Source organism: Camponotus vicinus, unplaced genomic scaffold (assembly GCF_025532165.1).
Source record: "Camponotus vicinus isolate PSW18456_S1 unplaced genomic scaffold, iyCamVici1.0 SCAF_1, whole genome shotgun sequence".
In the NCBI taxonomy this organism is placed as follows: domain Eukaryota; kingdom Metazoa; phylum Arthropoda; class Insecta; order Hymenoptera; family Formicidae; genus Camponotus; species Camponotus vicinus.
Window position 1 is genome coordinate 18,396,088 of NW_028141945.1, and position 21,447 is coordinate 18,417,534.

General features: G+C 34.3%; 2 protein-coding genes and 1 long non-coding RNA gene across 3 annotated transcripts in view; 1 reads left to right on the top strand and 2 right to left on the bottom strand.

The window, feature by feature from the left end:
- LOC145959328 (serine/threonine-protein kinase NLK-like) overlaps positions 1–21,447 on the bottom strand; it is a gene marked incomplete at its 5' end in the record, with an annotated part of 149,779 nt that overhangs the window by 43,530 nt on the left and 84,802 nt on the right. The window lies entirely within an intron of this gene.
- LOC145959287 (uncharacterized) overlaps positions 1–21,447 on the top strand; it is a 103,938-nt gene that overhangs the window by 3,833 nt on the left and 78,658 nt on the right. The window lies entirely within an intron of this gene.
- Positions 10,124–11,168, bottom strand: LOC145959283 (uncharacterized). The gene is made up of 2 exons (XM_083077964.1): positions 11,028–11,168; positions 10,124–10,578 (listed from the first exon to the last, which is right to left on the bottom strand). The coding sequence occupies exons 1-2, from the start codon at positions 11,128–11,130 to the stop codon at positions 10,124–10,126; spliced, it is 558 nt and encodes a 185-aa protein (XP_082934090.1). The 5' UTR covers positions 11,131–11,168.

Genomic DNA, 21,447 nt, shown 5'->3' on the forward strand with positions numbered 1-21,447 from the left:
CTTTTTCTTTCCCTTCACATTCAATTATAACCGAATTCTAATAATCACTCAGGATGGCTATTCGATAAAATTTTATATACGCATGCCCTCCCCTTCCCCCTCCCGAGAGCGAGAAGAGAGAGAGAGAAAATGGGAGAAAACGAGAGGTGAAACGTGAACAAAGAACCCTCCACAGCCCTCCACGTGAATCGATATCAACAGAGCGCGATACTCGATACGCCTCGAAGAAGCTGAAGGCGATAGGAAGCTGTAATCAGCCACGAAAACATAAAGCCAAACATTGCAATGAGCTCATGTTTCAGATCCGGCAAAGTTATCGCAAATTATCATAAAGCGCTCTGGTCAGCTTTTTTTTCTTTCCTTTCGGCAAAAGCTTGAATTTGATATATAATTAAACATTGTGAATTTATTCAATAAAATATCAAATGGATCGCAAATAGAGTTTCGTCTCTTCTAATTTAATTTAAAAATGTATCGGAAAAAAATAAAGACGAAATTTCCTATCAATGTCTGACAGTTATATCTATTTTTTTATTGATTGAGTAAATTTTTGCATTGACTTAGAAATCCTTAAACACCATATCACTTCCGCGTCTTAAGCGTCCACAATATCCGATCATGGATAATCAATAAAATTCTGTCTCTCTCTCTCTCTCTTTTCTTTTCACTCTTTCTTACTCTTTCCTGGCAACATGTCGATCTTCGAGATGTTCCAGAAGGAATAACGAAATAAGAAACATTCGCAGAGCTGTTTGTTTGAAAAATGAATCGTTTGAATCGAGTCTGAAAAACTTCCCTCCGACATAAAAAGAAAAAAAAACATTGAAGATCTAATTTTCCAAATTTTCCAAATGAACCGTTTATTAATTTCACAAGCCATTCAATAAAAGTTAATAAAATTCGAAAGTTAATGAAATTCGACTTAAACTGATTTAAATGCAAATTCGTGAGAACGTTCCCCTTTATTGTAAGATTTTTTGCTTACAGTTTTTTGTGTGCGTGATTTTATCATTTAACAACATGTCGTGCGCGTTACAAAGTGCCCTCATTATTAGCTCGCGTTCTAAATACAGCGCATCGAATCTCAAAGAGAATGCTCGCGTAAAAAGAGATGATCAAAGGAAAGATAGAAAATTATTTACATCCCGTGTTAGATAAAAAAAATTTTTAAATCGTTGCAATGTATGTTATATTTCTGATGTTCCGTTTAAATGCATGACTTTTAAAAGTCTGAGTCAAAATATCTATGTAATAGCTTTTTTGATACTAATATAATTTCGAATTACGAAATTACTTATATCTGATTGTAAAAACATATTATTCTAACATTCATATGTGAAAAGTCGAATTTATTTAAAAATTCATTGAAAAAACCTATTTAAAAATTAAATTTTATTGTGAAATCCATTTTGTCATTTATGTTTTCCTTTATTTGATACGAATAATTGAATTTCTTTTTAATTTAATTTAAGCAAATATTCGGTCTAAAATTTTGCCTTTTTTTATTATTTCTAAAAATAAAAATTAGAAATGCATAATCGCGCAGATAATCATGCAGAAATAAAAATTTGTTATAGCTGCAATTAACATTGCAATTAGGAAATTAGTTGTTAAACGTAATATATCAAAAGGAGAAACCGCGAAATAAAAGGATAAAATGTCCCCTCTCTCTCTCTCTCTCGCTTTCCAATTATACATAATTTCTAATACGTCGGAGAATTATCGTCTTTCGCAAGTAGATAGCGATGTGGGAACCCGCGCCCACGCACGCGTGCGTGCGATTCGCATTAGACAGATACGCCCCCGCGCGTTCCACCGGATATATATTCGTTAATAAGCAACGTAAACCGATCTCTCCTATGTGTGCCGTAAAGAAATGGAAACCTCTGGTTTCGCGTCATCTTAAGTACTATCAAATTAATGCGCGAGCTGGAGTGTCAAGTAAATCAAGATAATCATCGAGAATAAATCAAGAATAATTAACATGAATTGATAACGAAGAAATTCTCGGCGAGAGAATCGATTAGCAAGAACCACAAAGTCGCGAGAAAAAATCAGTTTGGAGAAAATTCTCTTTATAGATTTAATATATTTGTGAATTAAAAGATTTCGCACATGTATTTTATTATTAGTAATATTTTCTATTATTAATAATTTTTTTTATTAATAATATTTTTCATAGTTTCTTGTGGTTTTTTTTAACTTTATTGTCTATAATATTTTATTTCTCTAACTTTATTATTTTTTTTAACTTTATTGTTTATAATAATGTTATATTTTATAAGGAAGTAATTATTCAAATATTATGATGCACCAACATACACATAATCGTGAGTAAACAATAAAACAAATGCATTTATATAATTTTTATAATAATAAAAATATTCCAACGTCGTTATATTTTAACTTTGCGATAAATGTTGCAAAAAGGAGCGTATTTTTCATATATAATGTACTGTAAAATACATTTTCTTCGTGCGCGAATCGCGAAAAAAAACCGAGCAAGTTCGAGCGGTCTCGGAAACGAAGCGGGCGTTTCCGGGGTACAAACGGGCGGAAATGGACGAGTGTGGATTTCGCGATTACCATAAGGAGACAATGCGTGAGAAGCGGGGAGGGGGGGGAGAGAGAGAGAGAGAGAGCTCGTTCGAGCGCTCCTCCTTCTCGCCGGAAGCTCTTTTTCCGCGCCGGAACCTATCCAAGTCGACGAGAGGCGTTTTTCGTTCTCACCGCTCGCCGATCTGTCCGCTCGCCTCCGATTTTCCTCGGCGATTTCCCGCCGCCCTCTCTCCGAGTGAAACGTGGGAGGTCGTGCAACGTGCGATGTGATGCAATCGCTGGTGTGCATCATCGTTGGAAACTCGAGATCGTCGCTGGTGCATAGGAGAGAAATCGGGATTTTTGAGGATTTAAAGATGTCGAAAAGCACTTGTGGAGGAACCCCATCCCTTCCTGACACGTTTCATATTTCGCAATTAGGTATATCAGGGTGTCTACTCCCTGGAGAAACATGGGAAACTTGGAATTCTCAAGGATTGATTTTTATATCTGAGAAATCAGGGAATTTTCGTGGAATTTTATTGCGATTCAGGACATTTAAAAAAAAAATTTTTTTTTATAATTTTGTTTTTATATTGTAATCAATCGGCAAACCAATTAAATTATGTAAAATGAAATATAATATATTATGTATTCTATTTGTAAATAATTATATTATATATTTTATTTTTATTTATAAATTTTATTTCTGTTTATATATTCTTTATATTTATATTGTTATAATGTCTTGACAAAATATAGAATAGGCAGTTTATATTCTTTATTGTAATTTTTAGTGATAAAAAACTAAAATTGTTAGGTAGATGCAGGTAAAAATATCTATTTTAAGAAGGCTATTCAGCTTTTTTCAGTATATGTTCAAATCCAGCACTTGAAACTTAAGTGGCTCTTTATATTTCCTTCGTGAGTGAAAAACGCACACAATAGGAATCTCACTTAGAACGTTAAATCCAAAAAAAAATCTTAAAAAATCCTCTTTACATGGAATTTTGAATAAAATAATCTTGGAGATTTCAGGAAATTCAGGGAATTTTTAGGAAATTTGTTTACAAAATTTGAGTAGACACTCTTTATATACAATATGAAATATAGTTTGATTAATTTCATAGTCCAAACTTCAATAAAATGTCATGTGATAAAATATTATTTCTTTCTAAAATATTATTTTAATAATGACATCTTATAGAAAAGAAAAATAAAGAAAGGAAAAAAGAATATTAATTACAAACGTCTATTTTTGAAATAAAGTAAATATTTATGTAAGATGATAATTCCTTGTAAATATTGCTACATATTGTTAATATATTTTTGTGCGATTATTTTTAATTTATTTTAAATTATATGCATTTTATTTTTATTGACACTTTATAATCAATAACTCGTCATAATTTTATAATTTGAATTATTAATAATATATATAACTCATGACTTAGAAATGTATCTCTATTTTTTACTAAATAAGATTGGAAATCTAATAGAATTTCTCGGAATACTGACAAAAAGAACTACACAAAGGTATCCATTTCCGGTTCAATTCAGACAATCGTAAGCGTTTCCCGTTACATGGATTGAAAACGTCGTACACCGTGAAAAATATCGAAACATTAACGTAACAACGATTACGTACGTATGGTATGGATAGATTAGAGAGAGTGGGCAGCTACATATATTGTAATAATGCATCATTAATACGAGTACTAATCGATGAAAAATGCGTGGATTCATGATATTCCTTTCTAGTAAAATCAGGAAATTTATCGATCGATTGTATTTAAATCGCGACACGACGATGATATCACTTGTTCAAGAAATACCTCGTTTGTAGAAATAATTAAATAAAAGTAATTAAAGAAAAAATAATTAAATAAAAATAATTTAATTGAAATTTTATTTTTCAATACTAGTCACTACAATAAAAAAGAAATTAAAACTTTTTTTTGATATTGTAGAAATTATTAATGTAACAATCCAATAATTACTTTAATAATAATGTTAAAGGTTTTAGGGTTTTGATGCAATAAGAGACACTTTTAACTATATAAAAAGTTATAGTTTTATTAATCACGCCTTATAGACACGTCTTTGCTCTTGAGCGCACGGAGTCAGAGTGAGAGATAAAAGAGGGTGCTCGCAGAGCGCTCGCACGCCTAGACAAAGAAGGCACACATACATATATACATATAGCGTATAAACAAAAAAGAGGACATAGACGGGCGTCATAATCTGTTTAGTTTTTGTCTTATTATTCTTTCTTTTTGACACTCCCTCCCGCGCGACCGTTCTATTGTCATCTATTTGATCTTTCTTAATTACACAGTCTCTTCTTTAATCACAGTGCCTCTGACTCCACCCGGTTCAGCTGCTCTATTTATTTATTTTCTGTAAACATAAGAAATCAGGTATTAGTATTCATTAGTTTGTCTACTAGATATTTATGTAATTCAAATGACAGAGGTTTTGTGAACACATCAGCCAGCTGCTCTTTAGAATTTATCCATTTTATCTTAATTAACCCTCTCTTTACACATTCTTTAATATGATGTTCTTTAATTTCAATTATATGTCTAAGTTTATTTCCCCCGTTAGTTTCTGCACTAGCTAATGCAGCCTTGTTATCGCACCATAGAATCATAGGAAGAAAGGGCTTGATTAAAATTAATTTCAAGGAGTTATACGTAGAGAGCATTTCTTGACTCGCCTCGCTCATAGCTACGTATTCCGCATGACACGTTGACAAAGCAACATATGGCTGTTTATGAGTACGCCAACTTATCGTATCACCAAATAGTTTAATCGCATATCCACAAGTTGTTAGTGCATTTTTACAGTCTCCGAAGCTCGCATCTGAGTAAGTTTGAATATCATTAGTCTCACCTCGATAAACTAACCTCATTGTTTTTGTACCCTTTAAGTATCTAAATACTCTTTTGATCATAGTCCATTCATTTTGTGTGGGATTTAGTTGGTGTCTGCTCAAAACATTAACAGCATATATTATATCTGGCCTTGTCGCACCTGCCAAATATAGTAAACTTCCAACAGCTTCTCTATAAGGAACCTTTACTTTCATTTTGTCACTTAAATTTTCATCATTGTTCTCCATTTCTCTCTCCTTTCTTTCTCGATTGTTTACTTGAGTTGTATTCATTGGAGTTCTCTGTGGATGCGAATTTTCAAAGCCAAATCTGATTAATAATTTATCTATATATTTCTCTTGATTTAGTTCAGTAATTCCATTTTCTTTGTCACGTTTGATGGAAATGCCCAGGAATTCTTTTGGTTCACCTAAAATAGACATCTCAAATTCTTTATTCAGTTTTTTTAATTACCTCACCTAATTTGACTTCATCATTGCTTGCAGCTAGAATATCATCTACATATAGTAACAATATTAAAAATTTCTCTCCTTCTCGCCACGTAAATAAGCAAGGTTCCAAGTCTGAGTTTTCTACGCCTAGGCTTAGTCCCACCTCTGTGAATTTTTCGTTCCAACGTTTTGGACTGATGCGTAATCCATACATCGCTCGTTGTAATTTACATACGTACTCATCTTTCTCCTTGTTTGTGTGACACGTTCCTTCTGGTATTTCCATGTAAATTTCTTCTTTAATCTCACCATTTAAAAAGGCTGTTTTAACGTCTAGTTGACACGTTATTAGATTGTATTTGTTGATAATAACCAATACAGCTCGAACCAAGGTAAGTCTTGACACTGGTGCATACGTTTCTCTTAATTCATAATCGTTGTTATCTTTGAATCCTCGAATAACTAAGCGTGCCTTGTATCTCATCTTTCCATCGGCTTCAGTTTTACGTTTAAAGACCCACCTAGAATCTAATATATTTACTCTCTGACCATTTTCCATTAGAACTGGACGTTTAACTAATTTCCATACTTTGTTTTTCTTCATAGATCTTAACTCATCATCAATAGCATCCTGCCAAAGTTTATTATCTTTAGTGTGCATAGCATCTTTGTAATTAAGTGGATCAGAATTTATGTTAGCTAGCATAGCATGGAAAACTTCATCGTTTACTTGATCGATCTCTGTTTCTATCTCACCGTGTCTTAAATTCGTAAATAATGCACTTGTTTTTAATTTCTCATCGATCTGTAACTTGTCAAAGCTATTATCATTCATGGTCTCGTTCACTTTATTTGATTTAGCTTTCTTGTGTTCTGTTTCGGATTTCCTCGGTCTACCCCTTTTCCTTTTAATCTCTCCCTCCGTTTTTGACAGTTCTGTTAACTCATTCTCACCTTTATCAGTTTGAACTGACTCATTATCACCTTTATCAAATTGAACGAACCACTTTTCTTTATTAAGATCTTCATTCGGTTGTGGGAAGTCTTTAATACTGTTTTTAACAAATTTGTCTCGGTATACTAATTTTTCGTTAAACCTTACATCTCTACTTTCGTAATATTTTCCTTCCTCCGGTCTTAAAAATTGATATCCCATGGGTGTATAACCAACTAGAATTACTCGCCTTCCTTCCGCTCTAAATTTCGGACCTGTTTTTCTTTGTACTTTAATATACGCAATACATCCAAATCTTTTTAGTTGATTGATGTCAAAGTTATGATGCGGATTGAATTTTACTAACGGTATAATCATATTATTTGAAAAATGGGGTGTGCGATTATAGGCGTACACAGCTGCTGAGAGAGCTAAGTCCCATAGATACTCTGGTAGTCCTGAGTCATATATATACGATCTCACCTTCTTCTGTATCGTTTGATTGAACCTTTCAGACACACCATTTAACTCAGGAGTATCGGGAGGTGACAATTGCAATTCCGCGCCTAATTTATTTAAAACTTCAATTGTGTATCCGCCTACATACTCTTTGCCTTGATCAAATCTTAAATAACACACCTTTGCATCGTACCCCAATAAATTTCTCGCACTTCGCACAAACATTTCTAAACAATGTCCTACTTCGCATTTACTTTTCATGGGATATGCCATTGCTAATCGCGAATGATCGTCAATGAACACTGATATAAATCTATACCCTTTAGGATATGATGATGGAGATATAGGACCCATTATATCCGAATGAATGATTTGCAAAGGTGCTGTGGCTCTAGTACGTGTTGAATTAAAAGGTAATTTCCTAAATTTAGATATCAAACACACCTCACAATCTAATATTGATTTATCAAAAATGGCATCATTTAATTCTTTATTATTTGGAAATTTTGATTGTAAGGCTTTCAGATAGGCTAGCGATGCATGTCCTAACCTTACATGCCACAGCATGGCTTTATTATTTTTATTAAACATTTTATTCTCGTCAGAAAATGGAGATTCGCCATTATTTAATTCAACTATAGGTAGTTCATTAACGTCATGAAATTTTCGGTACCAAATAGTCACGTCAAAATTTGATTGCTCATATGGTCCAATTTTTGGTTTATCATATTCGTTTGACTCTAACATCTCATTTGAAATTACTTTATTCTCGCCTGTACCTTTTAAATTCTCGTCTCTATTTTCCTGGTTTTCAACATCTTTCGTAATTTTTCTTAAATTTTCAGTCTGCTGAATAGACTGTTTTTGTATCAAATCTTGTAATTTGGCTGTGACGCTTCGCGTGACATATTTATTTTCTGGCAACTCTCCTTCAGCCAAATTCGCGAATATTCGTCTATTAATTATTACAGATCTGCTTTTGTCAGTTGCGTTATTTGTGTTAATTTCTAAATCAACAATCCAATAGGGTCGCTTATATACACCAGATATAAAATGCTCATTTGAAACAGGATCAAAAATATCTATTCTTTTATTATCCAAGTAAATAGCAAGTCCCATTTCGGCAAACTTACGCAACGATAATAGATTTTCTTTGAGTGCATTCGCGAAAATAACTGTCGATTTCTAAACTTTTACCATTTTCCAGACTAATTTCTATTTTTCCTACTCCCTCCGTTTTTAAATTCGCTGAGTTATTTTTATTCGCGCATCTGATCTCACCACACTTTAACTCATCGAATGTTTTGAAAATCAATCTGGACTTGGTTAAATGTTCTGTCGCGCCCGAATCTGCTAGGAATTTTGTAACGCATCTACCTATATCTGATTTACCCGTGGTAGTGTACACGTCTTCGGTGTTCAGTAGATTACATTCTACTATGAAATTATTTTTGCATTTTTCAACTAAGTTTTGTACTATATACTCACCTTTGTTTCGATTTTGTTGATCCGATGATTGGCTAGTGTTTTTCTTCTTTTCGTCGACTTTTTCACCATTGCTCTTATTGCTATTGTTTTTATATCCACTCGCACCTTTCGCACCCCTGAATCGACCTCTTTTCGAGAAATGTGTATGTCTACTTTCCATTTTCCTTTTCAAACCTCGCCTTGTAAAACCGCTTCGAAACGCACCGCGATTATGATTATTATTTTGGTTGTACCTCACAGATCCTCTGCATCTGCCCCTCGACGTACTTGACATGGATTCAACTTGGCTGGTGCACTCTGGGGCCTTGTGCCCAAATTTCCGACATTTATAACATAATGGGCCTTTTCCAATGTTAGGGCAATTTCCGGCCATGTGTCCATATGATTGACACTCGTAGCATTGTGGGCCTGCTGACTGCGCTAAGTTAGCCGCCCGAATTTCACTCTTCTCACCTCCACTCGCCTGGTTTCTCGCTGCTTCATCCTGCATTACCAGAATTTTTAAATTTTCATACGTCGGGCCGTTACCTTTGGTACTCTGAGTTACAAACTCTATTGTTTGCAGAGTTGGCACAGAGACTTTAACTGCATTGTAGAAGAGAGATCTTTTCTCATCATCAGATAGAGGTATGGCATTCGGAGAGTTTTCGTAACTCCTAACAACATCCTCAAACCTTTCACTAAACTCTCCTGCTTTTTCTTTACCAATTATATATTTCATATTGTATAATTGTTTTTTAATATCGAAAGAAGTCACATTATTTTCACACCTTTTAATCTCTTTCAATTTATTTAAAATCTCAACTGGATTATACAAGTGCATAACCTTAGAATGATAGTGGTTTTCTAAGCGGTTTATTAAAATATCCCGCACTTTGAATTTTTGTTCATTTAAAATCTTTTCATCTACAATATCACACCTTATTTTTCCATCTATAACGTACAATAAATCAAATGATCTTAATTCAGAACTAAAGAAATCATAAAAATGTTCAAATTTCATATCTGATGTTAATTTGTAATCTCTTTTTACACCCATACTTTTATTTACTATTTCCAATTTTAATTTTTCTTTTATATCTTTAGATATTGAATTTATACCACTCTCATTTGCTTTATTTTTCTCCGATCTCATAAAATCTTTACAGCACTCTTTGACTATATTAGAAATTCTAACATTGAGATTTGTTTCCTCCGTAGGCCATACCTCGCCCTCAGTATTATCATCTTCTCCACTCACCTCTGGTTCTTCATAATTCAAGAACTCTTGTTTAGCTTGCAAAAGTAATTCAACCGCATCTTCCATTCTGTTCACTGTTCTTTTGACTTCGTCAAACTGCTTCGTATAATCATCGCGAATCAGTTGTTTTAATTCTTTAATACTTTTTAGACTTTGCCTCTCCTTTTTGCTCTGTGCCAATTCCTTTTTCACCTCCTGAATAATTTTTGTGAACTGCTCCATCATTGTGGCGGAAGCGAGGCACATTTTCTAATATATTTTTGAAGTCGATCTTGGTTTTTACATTGCTTTTAATTTGAGGTTGGGGTTTACCTGATTTTATCGCGTTAACTATTGTCTGTTGTGTTATACAACTCGCCTCAGTTTTCTCATCTTCCTCTTCTCTCTTACCATCTGCTAGACTCGCCTCCATCTCTTCACTCTCCTTCTCTCCTATCTCTCCTTTATCCGCGACATCCCATTCCTCTTTTTCAATAGTTACGCGCTGCTCCGAGATGATCCTAGACATTGCAAGTGGCTGGCCAGCTAATAACATCTCTTCTCGCCATTCTAGCAGATTTTCCCATGAACGCTCAGGTAACATTCGTTTTTCTGTGTAAATTCAAAAAATTAATACACTTGCATTTATTTATTTATATTGCAAAATGCCTATGGATCTTATTCTGAGACCAGTTGACCGAACAACAAGTATGGCTAATCTCAAAATGAACAGGCTCGCAAGGACCCGAACACAAGGCCTCTCTTGAGCTTGCCCTAATCAATCAGATCGAGTGATACCGAACTCAAGCACACTCTCCCTAACTGATTCTCAGAGTTGAAAATGTATTATTTTTTTTTATTAATTATTGTTATAATTAAAACATCGTTAATTTAATTTGTAATATTGTTTTAAGTTAACTTAATATGTATTCTTTTATTAATTATTATGCATCATATGCTAGCCTATGAATACATATGCACTTCATATATATATACGTATATTTATATTTCAATCTCATATTTGATTTCTCGTCTCTCATCTAATCTCACCATAAACCCACCTGTAATGTACTCTCCACCTGATTCAGTAGTTATAATTAGCGCCTCTTCTTTTATTTCAATATAAATCTCCTCTCCTTTGTGATTTTGATTCAATTTCAACATTTGTTCCAAATGTTCCCATAAATTCGGTTGTTGTACAGCTGTAAACATTTATTTTATAAGTACTTATTTTTCCACGAAGTTGTTTTAAATTCGAATCGATTCATTAAATTTAATTTAGTTCTCATCTCTTTGTGCACAACTTTCAATATACTGTATAAGTATTTGTATATACTCATGTATCGTGTGTCTTTCGCCTTTTTTTTTTTTTTTCTTCCGAGTCAAAGACTTCGCTAGGACGCACTAGCATAAACACGCTCGCCCGAGAGAGAGTTTATGTCGCGCGGCATCGCTGTTATTCTATCCTTCTCTCCTTTGTGCGCGTGTGCCGGTCGGCCCTTGTTTGGCAGGTCCGATACATCGGCAACGATTTTCTTTCTCTCGACACGTTTCGACTCGCCTAGCTATAGCGCGCCTTTTGACTTTCGCACCTATTTATTATTTTTTATTATTATTATTTTTTTTTTTATTAACTATTAGCGAATTCCACACCTGACATTATTTCGCTTTTGCTCAATTTCACTCGCGCCTCGATTTCTTTCACACTGCTGAATTTCGATTAACTCACACATCTATTTGTACATATCGAAATCACCATTGCGTTTGCGCTGTCTTCTTCTTAGCTTCCTCCTCAGTATTTTGTTGTAGAAAATTCATGTCGTTTAAAATTGCTCTAGTGAAGCTTTAACAAAAAAGAAAAAAAAACACCGACTTCCGAACAGCTTACTAGCAATCCTCGCCTTCCCGTCTTGACTCTCACTTTTTTTTCTTTTATTTTATTCCTCACTTTGTACTCGCGCGGTGGAAGCGTAAAAAAAAACTTTACGCGCCTGGGCCCATAACCTGTTAAAGGTTTTAGGGTTATGATGCAATAAGACACTTTTAACTATATAAAAAGTTATAGTTTTATTAATCACGCCTTATAGACACGTCTTTGCTCTTGAGCGCACGGAGTCAGAGTGAGAGATAAAAGAGGGTGCTCGCAGAGCGCTCGCACGCCTAGACAAAGAAGGCACACATACATATATACATATAGCGTATAAACAAAAAAGAGGACATAGACGGGCGTCATAATCTGTTTAGTTTCTGTCTTATTATTCTTTCTTTTTGACAAATAAAAACTGTCAATCAATTATATATATTTTTATATTATTTTAAACATATGTCAAAGGTCATAAATTCTTATTTCGACTGCACGATATTCTATATTTACGATTATCGTTAAGGATAGAATAGGTCATAAATTTATTGAGTTCCAAAGAAAAAAGATCATGTTAAGGATAAAAATAACAAAGATTGTTAAGAGTAGAGAATATATCGGAAATTTATTATCGGAGAATTTGGTACTTATAGGATCTGAAAAAATAAAAAAAGACGTTGAAATTTCTGAATTGATTTAAAAACGAGGAAATCAAACTATCGGAAATGTCAATTAATTATTAAAATTAATCTTAATAATTTATAAATATCGCGGGTACAAGGATATATGAGTGAGAATTTCTTCGCGAGTATATTTCTAGAACACCGGTTCTTCCGCGAAAACTTGTTGACTCGGAAGGAAGACAAAGGATTCTCGCGAGTAAAAGGGGGAAGCAAAATTAGTTTGCGGCAACCGAGAACTTAGATCAAACCGTCAAACGCGAACTCGACGTAATCGAGCCCGCGTGCAATTAAAATCTCCGTAATTTGAGCCTCGAAGAAAAGCTCAACTTGTTCTCCTGCGAATCTAACAGCGAAGATGAGATTACGAGGAAAAGTCGAATTATCATCAATCAGCAATTTCCTATCCAGAGACTCTTTCTCTTTTTGTGTATAACAAAAATATTTTACATTTTATTTTTATATATTAAGAACAATATGATAAATTTTAATTTTATATTTTAGAACAACATATTTTACAAGAAATATTATATTAAAATATTAAATAAAGATATTCTCTATTCATTAAAATCAAATAAATTTTGATTTTCAGAATTAAATAAATCTTGATTTTCAGAATCAAATAAATCTTGATTTAAAGTTCTTTTCTAAATAAAAAAAAGAAACGACAGAGATTATATCATTCAGAAATCAGAAAAATCAATTCTTGTTTTATTTAATATCCGACATTCGTTAATCGTCGTAACCCACGCACGTGCGTTCGCACGTGTTCCATAATGACAACTGCAGCAGAGACTAAAAATTTTTCCCGGCCGTATCGTTTTTCCCCGATGCAAGATACGGGTGAATACAAACGATCGAGAGAGAAAGAGAGAGAGAGAGAGAGAGAGAGAGAGAGAGAGAGAGAGACAGAGAGAGCACTGTACATGCGGGCCTTCTTTCCTTTCGTGTATTATATGTCTCTTGCATGCACGGTAAAAACGCGTACTGTTAGTGCGTAATCGAACCCACGTCATTCCAAATGTAATAGCAAATAAACCTCTATAGACTTCTTCCTGTAAATTAAATCGTAATCGCGTCGAAGAATGAAATTCCATTTCCTGCCGTGTTCTTTTTTTTCTTCGAAATTTGTCGTGTTAATCGCGAAAATTCGGAGCAATTTTTACTTTCTTCCGTCATCTCGAAGCAAAAAATTACGACATTAAAACGTAATTAAAATGAAGATGGTAAGATATAATAATAATATATATTAATCGAAAAAAAAAATATATATATACAGGGTGTTTCTTAATAAATGCGAAAAATTTTAAGAGATGATTCTTTGTCGAAAATTAATGGGGGTTTTTCATATATAAACATTAAAAAGTTCTAATAAAAAATTGAATAGGGGTTGCTAGTTTCACCCCTTATAACAATACGGGAGGCTGAAAAAAATATTAATAAACTATCTTTTTACTAGTAGAAAATATCCACCTAATTTCACTTCTTTAACTTGTTCCAAATTTGAGAAAAAAATAAAAACCTAATTTTTACTCCCATTTTTGGAGGAGTGTAACTCCACAGGAGGAGGGATGTAGAAGTATACGTTTATATGAAGAACCGCCCTTAATTTTCGACAAAGAATCATCTTCTAAAATTTTTCGCACTTATTAAGAAAAGAAAAAAAACACCCTGTATACATATAATATATATATTAAGATTAAAACATTTTCGATATTAATTAATATAATGCATCACCTCTGCATTTATTATGATAATATGAATTACTGGTATTAATTAACTCGATCATATCAATATCGTATACCCCATTGTATTTTATTATCATATACAGGGTGACCCATTTTAACTTAGGCAGCCAAATAACTCGAAAAATAAGCAAGATAGAGAAAAATGTTTTAGACAAAAGTTGTATGGTTTCGAGGGGGCCATAAGATGGTATCATTGGTTTGACCTTGAAGAGTCATTTGAAGGTCACGTGAAGGTCACTTCAATTTTTTTAAATGGAACATCCTATATATTCTTGTAGCTCATCTCGAGAGCTTTCCAAAACACTATAATTAAGTACATTTTCGTTAAGTACTTTTTGAGTTATGAGGCTTGAAATAATTTCTTAATTTTACATAAACCGTAAAATATCTTGTAAAATATTCATTTTTCGATTACCTTACCTTAATAGTTTTATGTACAAAATAATGAGAGGAATCAATTGGTGTAAAGAAAACACATAGTTGTTTCGAAGAAAAAATATGTAATTTGCAATTAACAATTCCATATTTTTTCTATTTTTTTATGGGTTTTCGATCTGCGACGATCGCATGATATATTGATATAAAAAGTACATAACAGAGAGATATTTAGTTAAATGTAAGTACATTTATAAATACAAAAATAAAAATATAATATATATCATATTTATTTTTATCAGGATTATCATTTGTATAACAAGACAGTGACAAGAAAAATCCTATAAGGATTTGGAAATTAAATGAGAAAACAAAATATATATTATATTAAATTAGAGTAAAATTGTACGACAACTTTATATATATATATGAGAGAGAGAGAGATTTACTATTATACATATATCTAAATTTAAAAAATTAACCAGACAATATTAATAAATAATAAACCGTAATCAGACTCATTCTATTGTCAATTAATTTTTATACATTACTATAATTATATTCAAAACGATTTATTTATTTTTGATCGCTTTTGTAATCGGTCTTACATAAGGTAAACGCGAAAACGATAAACCTCGTACTAATCGGGTCGCAATCGTTAGCTTCGTTATAGCTCGCTAAATCGATTCGTTCGCGGGAGACGGTCGACTCTTGCAACACATTCTCGTGCGTGTACGAGCCGAAAAAAATAAACGAGAATAAATAAACGAAAAAAATTAACGAGACCGTCGATAAGCGGCCAAAATCTCGGGCCCATTATCTCGAGTGTGTCGCCTCTTTGAGCGCCACTCATATGTATTTTCAACCAGTCGGATTCGTTCATTGCACCATCGTACGATTTCAATGGTCCAATCAAAGAAGCAAAAAATTGTAGAAATTCTCGCATTTACAACTTTCCAACTTATCCGACAAACGAAGGAAATACAGTACATATATAGATAAATAGATGAATTTATTCGCTCTGAAAAAGCTGTTTTACAGAATGTCAATAAAATATAATTAAGAGCAAAGAGCGAAGTAAAGATATCTCTTAATAATAACAATAATAATAAAAAGAAATAAAACAAAGAATATAAAGAGATTCGTAAATTATAATTGTTTACGTTATATTAACAATGTTATTGTAATAATTTAATTTACTTCATTTATTTTATATTTTTTTAAATATAGAATATGTATGTGTCAGATTCAATGGATAAATTTAATTTTCAAAAATTACACGTGTGTAAATTATTTCCAAATTATTTACAAAAGCAATAAATGTAAATGCATAAATAATATTATATATATATATATATATATATATATATATATATATATATATATATATATATATAAATTAATTTAATTAAATTCTAATATTTTACAGAATGTCAATAGTAGGTATACAAGGCGGGTTCTAACTCAGGTCCTCTCAGGGAGGGTGAGGCGCGAGGGGATCTCAGCGGTGCGGGGGAATGACGTCACGCAGGATGGAGGGGGTTTTCGGTGGCGCGGGGGAATGACGTCACGCGGGACGGAGGGGATTTCGTAGGCGCGGGGGCTGCGGGGCGGGGCGGGGGACGCTTGTGTTGGATGTTTTATGACAAGTATAAACAATCATAAACCGATGTCCGGTTGATAAACAACGGTATTTGAAGAGGATTGGGTCTTAAGGCTGACTAACGCGTCGGGACATGTTTTCGCAAACAAAATAGTTTTTGTGCTCTTGCGGTACACCCCCTCTCCCACAATATAAGTAATTCTAGATTTTTTTTTTTTTTCGAATTAAACAATATAAGCGGTATTTCTTTGAAGGATTGGATCTTGGAACCTTCTTTTTCTTTTTTCTTTCTTCTTTATTTATTTATTTTTTATTTATTTATTTTTTATTGCTGATGTTCGGCTGCTTTGTACCCTTGCCGCACGTGTGAGAGAGAACGATAAGAGTGCGAAAAGAACGCGTACGAGAGAGAACGATAGCGAGACTTATAATTAGTGCGAGAGAGAGCGCAAGAGAAAGGCGTATAAATAATTGCAATTTTTTGTTACAATTAAAAATATATATAATTTATTTAAATGTGTGAGTTTAATAAAAAGTATACAATATAAAAGAAAAATAATAATATATAAAATAGACCGTCGGGCTATGTTGGGGAAGCCATTTCTGAAAACAGAAGAAAACATATGCATTTCATTAGTTTAAATTATTTAATAATTTATTTTAAAATACTTTTGATATATAATAAATTAAAAGATACTTACAATGTTATCCATGATTCATCTATTTTAATTTATGCAAATAGGGCACATATTGCAGGGCAATATTTGATTCAAACATTTTCTGCACCCTTTGCATGACATATTTTCCAAATGAACATAAGCTATGGTTCTATATTCTCGAACAGAACTAGTTTCTCCAAACTGATGCGGATCTTCTAAAAAGCATTCGGTACAATATTTTGATCCATTTTCCATATAGTAATAGGAAATGCAACATATCTTTGTTGCTTCGTTGTATGTTATTATTTCAGGTATGCTTAAATCTCGCTGTTTCTTTTGTAACTGTTCATCAAGAATATCGTCACTATTGTCACTATCGTAATCACTGTCCTTCTCCAAGCGTTCTGTAAGAGACGTTACATTTTAGTTACTTTTCTAGTTATTTTTTCATAATTCCCGCCATTATATTAAGACAGTAATGCGCGCATCGGAACGGCGGCGCTGATGTGAAGAGGAGTGCCGAGGAAGAGGGGTAGAGGTCAGGTTAGAACAGAAACGAGTGTGTAACGACACGTGTAATAAAATAGAAGGATTTTTATAATCAGAGAGAAAACTCGAGTCCGTAATTATCCATTACCCCATCTCCTAAAAATCGAAATAGTAATTACAACATCTGGCGACCGTGACAGGACCGGGGAGTATAAAGAGAATTATATGAAAATGGACAAGATACGGAAGACTCGCACGGTCGTACGAACGGCATTTTCAAAAATGCTCTCCACGTTGCAACAAGAGAGTCAAAAGGATAGACCCGACATCGACAAAATACAAGCGCTGTTCGCGGTATTCAAGGATAAAACCTCTGAATTAGAAGAGCTAAATGAGAAAATGTTCCAACAGATGCAAGAGGAAGACACAACAGAGACAGATATGTTGAAGGAAATAGAAGGGGCGGATGAGTATCGTATCAAATATCAACAGACAAAGGTCAGTATTACACGAGTTATTAACCCCCCCTCTAGATCAAATGTCGAGGGACATGCGAGCACAAGTAATAATGACGATAGTAACACAGTGACAGCCTATGCAAATTCGAGACAAGATAAGAGATACAAACTACCAAAGATCGAATTACAGAAATTTAGCGGTGACTTAAAGGAATGGTTATTGTTCTGGAATCTCTTTAAAAATATTCATGACGATATCTCCATATCTAAGGAAGACAAATTTCAATATCTTGTACAGGCCATGGTGAAAGATTCGAGAGCATACGAGCTTGTTAATAGTTACCCGCCGACACCTGAAAACTATGATAAAGTTATTAAGAGCTTAAAAAGTCGTTTCGGTAGAGAGGAGCTATTGATTGAAGTATACATACGCGAGCTACTTAAACTAGTTTTAAACAATACTAAGAGAGAATCCAAACCATCGATAGTGAAGCTTTACGACAAACTAGAAACACAACTGAGAGCTCTCGAATCTCTCAACGTCACCACAGAGATGTGTACAGCCATGCTGTATCCTCTAGTGGAGTCGTCGCTGCCAGAAGAATTACTTAGAGTTTGGCAAAGACATCCGTCTTCTACATCTGCGGGAGAAAATATAGCTAAAGATCGTCTAACCAAGCTGATGAGTTTTTTACAGGTAGAAGTGGAAGCAGAAGAGAGAATAGCCATGGCGGTCAGTGGTTTCGGTATGAACACAATAAGAGACAACAAAGAGAGAAGAAAGAATTCAAAAACGGAATCAAGTGAGACACCAACAGCAGCAACTCTTCTTAATACCAGAGAAGCACGTACAACAAAATGCATCTTCTGCAACGAAAACCATGACAGTTCGCTATGCGAAAAAGCCAGGAAGAAGTCCATAGAAGAGAGGACAGAATTAGTAAAGAGTAAAAAGGCATGTTTTAACTGTTTAAAGATAGGCCACAGTTATCGATACTGTAAATATAGAGAGAAATGTGCTTGGTGTGGCGGAAAACATGTTATTTTAATGTGCCGTAAGGTTTCCAAAGAAACACCAACCTGCCCAGACAATACAGACAAGAAAACGGAGGAACAAAGTTTAACCAATTTTTCTTTGAATCCTAGTATATTCCTACAAACATTATGTGTCAAGCTATACAAAGGGTCTAAAGAACAGACGGTACGAGTAATTCTGGACACGGGTTCTCATCGATCTTACATTAAATCTCAGGTAGCAAAGCAGTTTGGATTCGAAAAGTTGGGCAAACAATCCATGATTCATTCACTTTTCGGAGGAAACAAAACAGAACCTCAAGAACATCTCTGTTATCGCATCCATTTACGTGGTTTAAACAATACTTTTGCCTGTAATTTTATAGCTTTCTCTCAAGATACAATTTGTCAAGATATACAACAAACTACCGAAGAGACATGGCAAGAAGAATTGCAACAACAGTCAATAGAGCTGACAGATATTGGACGAGAAAAACAACCGATATCCCTGTTGATAGGAGCAGACATTCTTGGTAAGTTATACACTGGGAAAATTGTCAATCTAAATTGTGGTCTTACTGCCATAGAAACCAAGCTCGGCTGGACCTTATTAGGAAAGACATCTGAAGAACAACCTCAAGATACAGCACTAGTGGTCTCTTCGATGTTTTCCCGAGATGCAAACATAGCAGATATGTGGAAACTCGATGTAATCGGGATTGAAGACCCCATCCAAAAATTATCCAAAGAAGAACATCAAAGAGAAATTCTACAAAACTTTCGAGAAACAACCAAACTTGATCACGACGGAAGATACGAGGTAGTACTTCCTTGGAAGGAAAATCACCCACTCCTTGGTGACAACCGAGACATAGCGGAAAGAAGATTAGAGAATACACGAAAGAAGCTGAAAGAGAATAATTTAATGCAGGAATACGAGATGATTTTTGACGAATGGCTGAACGAAGGCATTATAGAAGAAGTACCAGAGAAGGAACAAGATGAACCCGGATTCTACTTACCACATAGACCCATCATCAAAGATAATAGTACTACTCGCATTCGACCAGTTTTCGATGCATCCGTTAAAGGAACAAATAGACCCTCTCTGAACCAGTGTTTGGAAACAGGACCTAATTTCATTGAATTAATTCCGTCATTGCTTTTACGTTTTAGAGAAAACCAAATTGGAATCATAGCGGACATCCGCAAGGCCTTTCTACAAATCAGTGTAGCTCCCAAAGAACGCAACGTCTTGAGATTCTTATGGAAAAGAACACGAGACCCGGAACACACAGTTGTATATCGACATTGTAGAGTAATTTTTGGTGCCACTAGTAGTCCTTTTCTATTAGGAGCCACTATCGATTTACATTTAGAGCATACACGAGAGAATACTTGGGAGGACAAGGAAAGAGAAATTCTTAACAAGTTGAAAGAATCCTTTTATGTTGATAATTGTGTTACTAGTGTCAACTCTCAAGAAGAAGCTATTATATTCCAAGAAAAAACGACTTCCTACATGGCAAGTGGTGGCTTCGATTTAAGAGGCTGGCGACGGTCGTACGACAAGAATGATAATCGAGAAATTCAAGTACTAGGATTAACGTGGAATATCCAAGAAGATACATTAAAGATATCGCCGTCTACACTATTACGAGCACACCCTCCCAAGGTAACTAAAAGAGAGATTTTATCGTATACTCAGAAAATATTCGACCCCATTGGAATAGCATGCCCGGTAATGGTAAAACCAAAAATACTACTAAAGAAACTACGGAGCGACAATATAGATTGGGATACCGAAGTAGAGGACGACATCAAGAAGACTTTCTTACAGTGGCAACAAGAATTAAAATTACTATGTCAAGTGAGAATTTCACGGTGGGCATTAGGAGACAGTCAAAATATTATCTCACTACATCTTTTTACAGATGCTAGTCAAGAAGCTTATGGAGCAGTGATATTTGCTAGAATCCAGTCGAAGAACAGAATAGACGTTCACTTCATTGAGGCCAAATCCAGAATAGCTCCCAAAGAAAGAGCGACAATCCCGAGACTAGAACTGCTAGGAGCCTCAATAGGTGCGCGACTTATCAACAGAGTAATGACCGCTTTAAACAACCATCACATCGAACCATACTACTGGACGGACTCATCAACAGTACTAGCATGGATCCAAAGAGAAACACGATGGGCCACGTTTGTCTGGAATAGGGTACAAGAAATAAGACAATTGACTAATCCCACTCGTTGGCAACATGTTTCAGGAGATATGAATCCCGCCGACCTTCCATCAAGAGGATGCAATGCCAAACACTTACTGGAAACACAGTGGTGGGAAGGTCCACAATGGCTCAAGTTCCCTGAAGAGATGTGGCCGAAATCCCGACCCGTAATAAATGAAGACTTGGTAGCACAAGAAACAAAGAAGATAGACAAAAGGAGAAGACTTAACGAAAATACTACTACTATAACCATGAGTAACTTAAGTGAAGATCAAGAAAAACAGAAGTTAACAGATCGTCTACTGTTTCTATCAAATTATGTACAGATTATACGTACACTAGCTTGGATAAGAAGATTTATAAACA

What these genes read in the sequence shown, in the direction of transcription:
- LOC145959283 (XM_083077964.1), bottom strand. Translation starts at nt 11,130, where the DNA reads ATGTTGAAATTGAATCAAAATCACAAAGGAGAGGAGATTTATATTGAA. An exon ending in AGGTGGAGAGTACATTACAG is followed by an intron (nt 10,579 to 11,027) that starts GTGGGTTTATGG and finishes GAATTTACACAG; the next exon opens with AAAAACGAATGTTACCTGAG.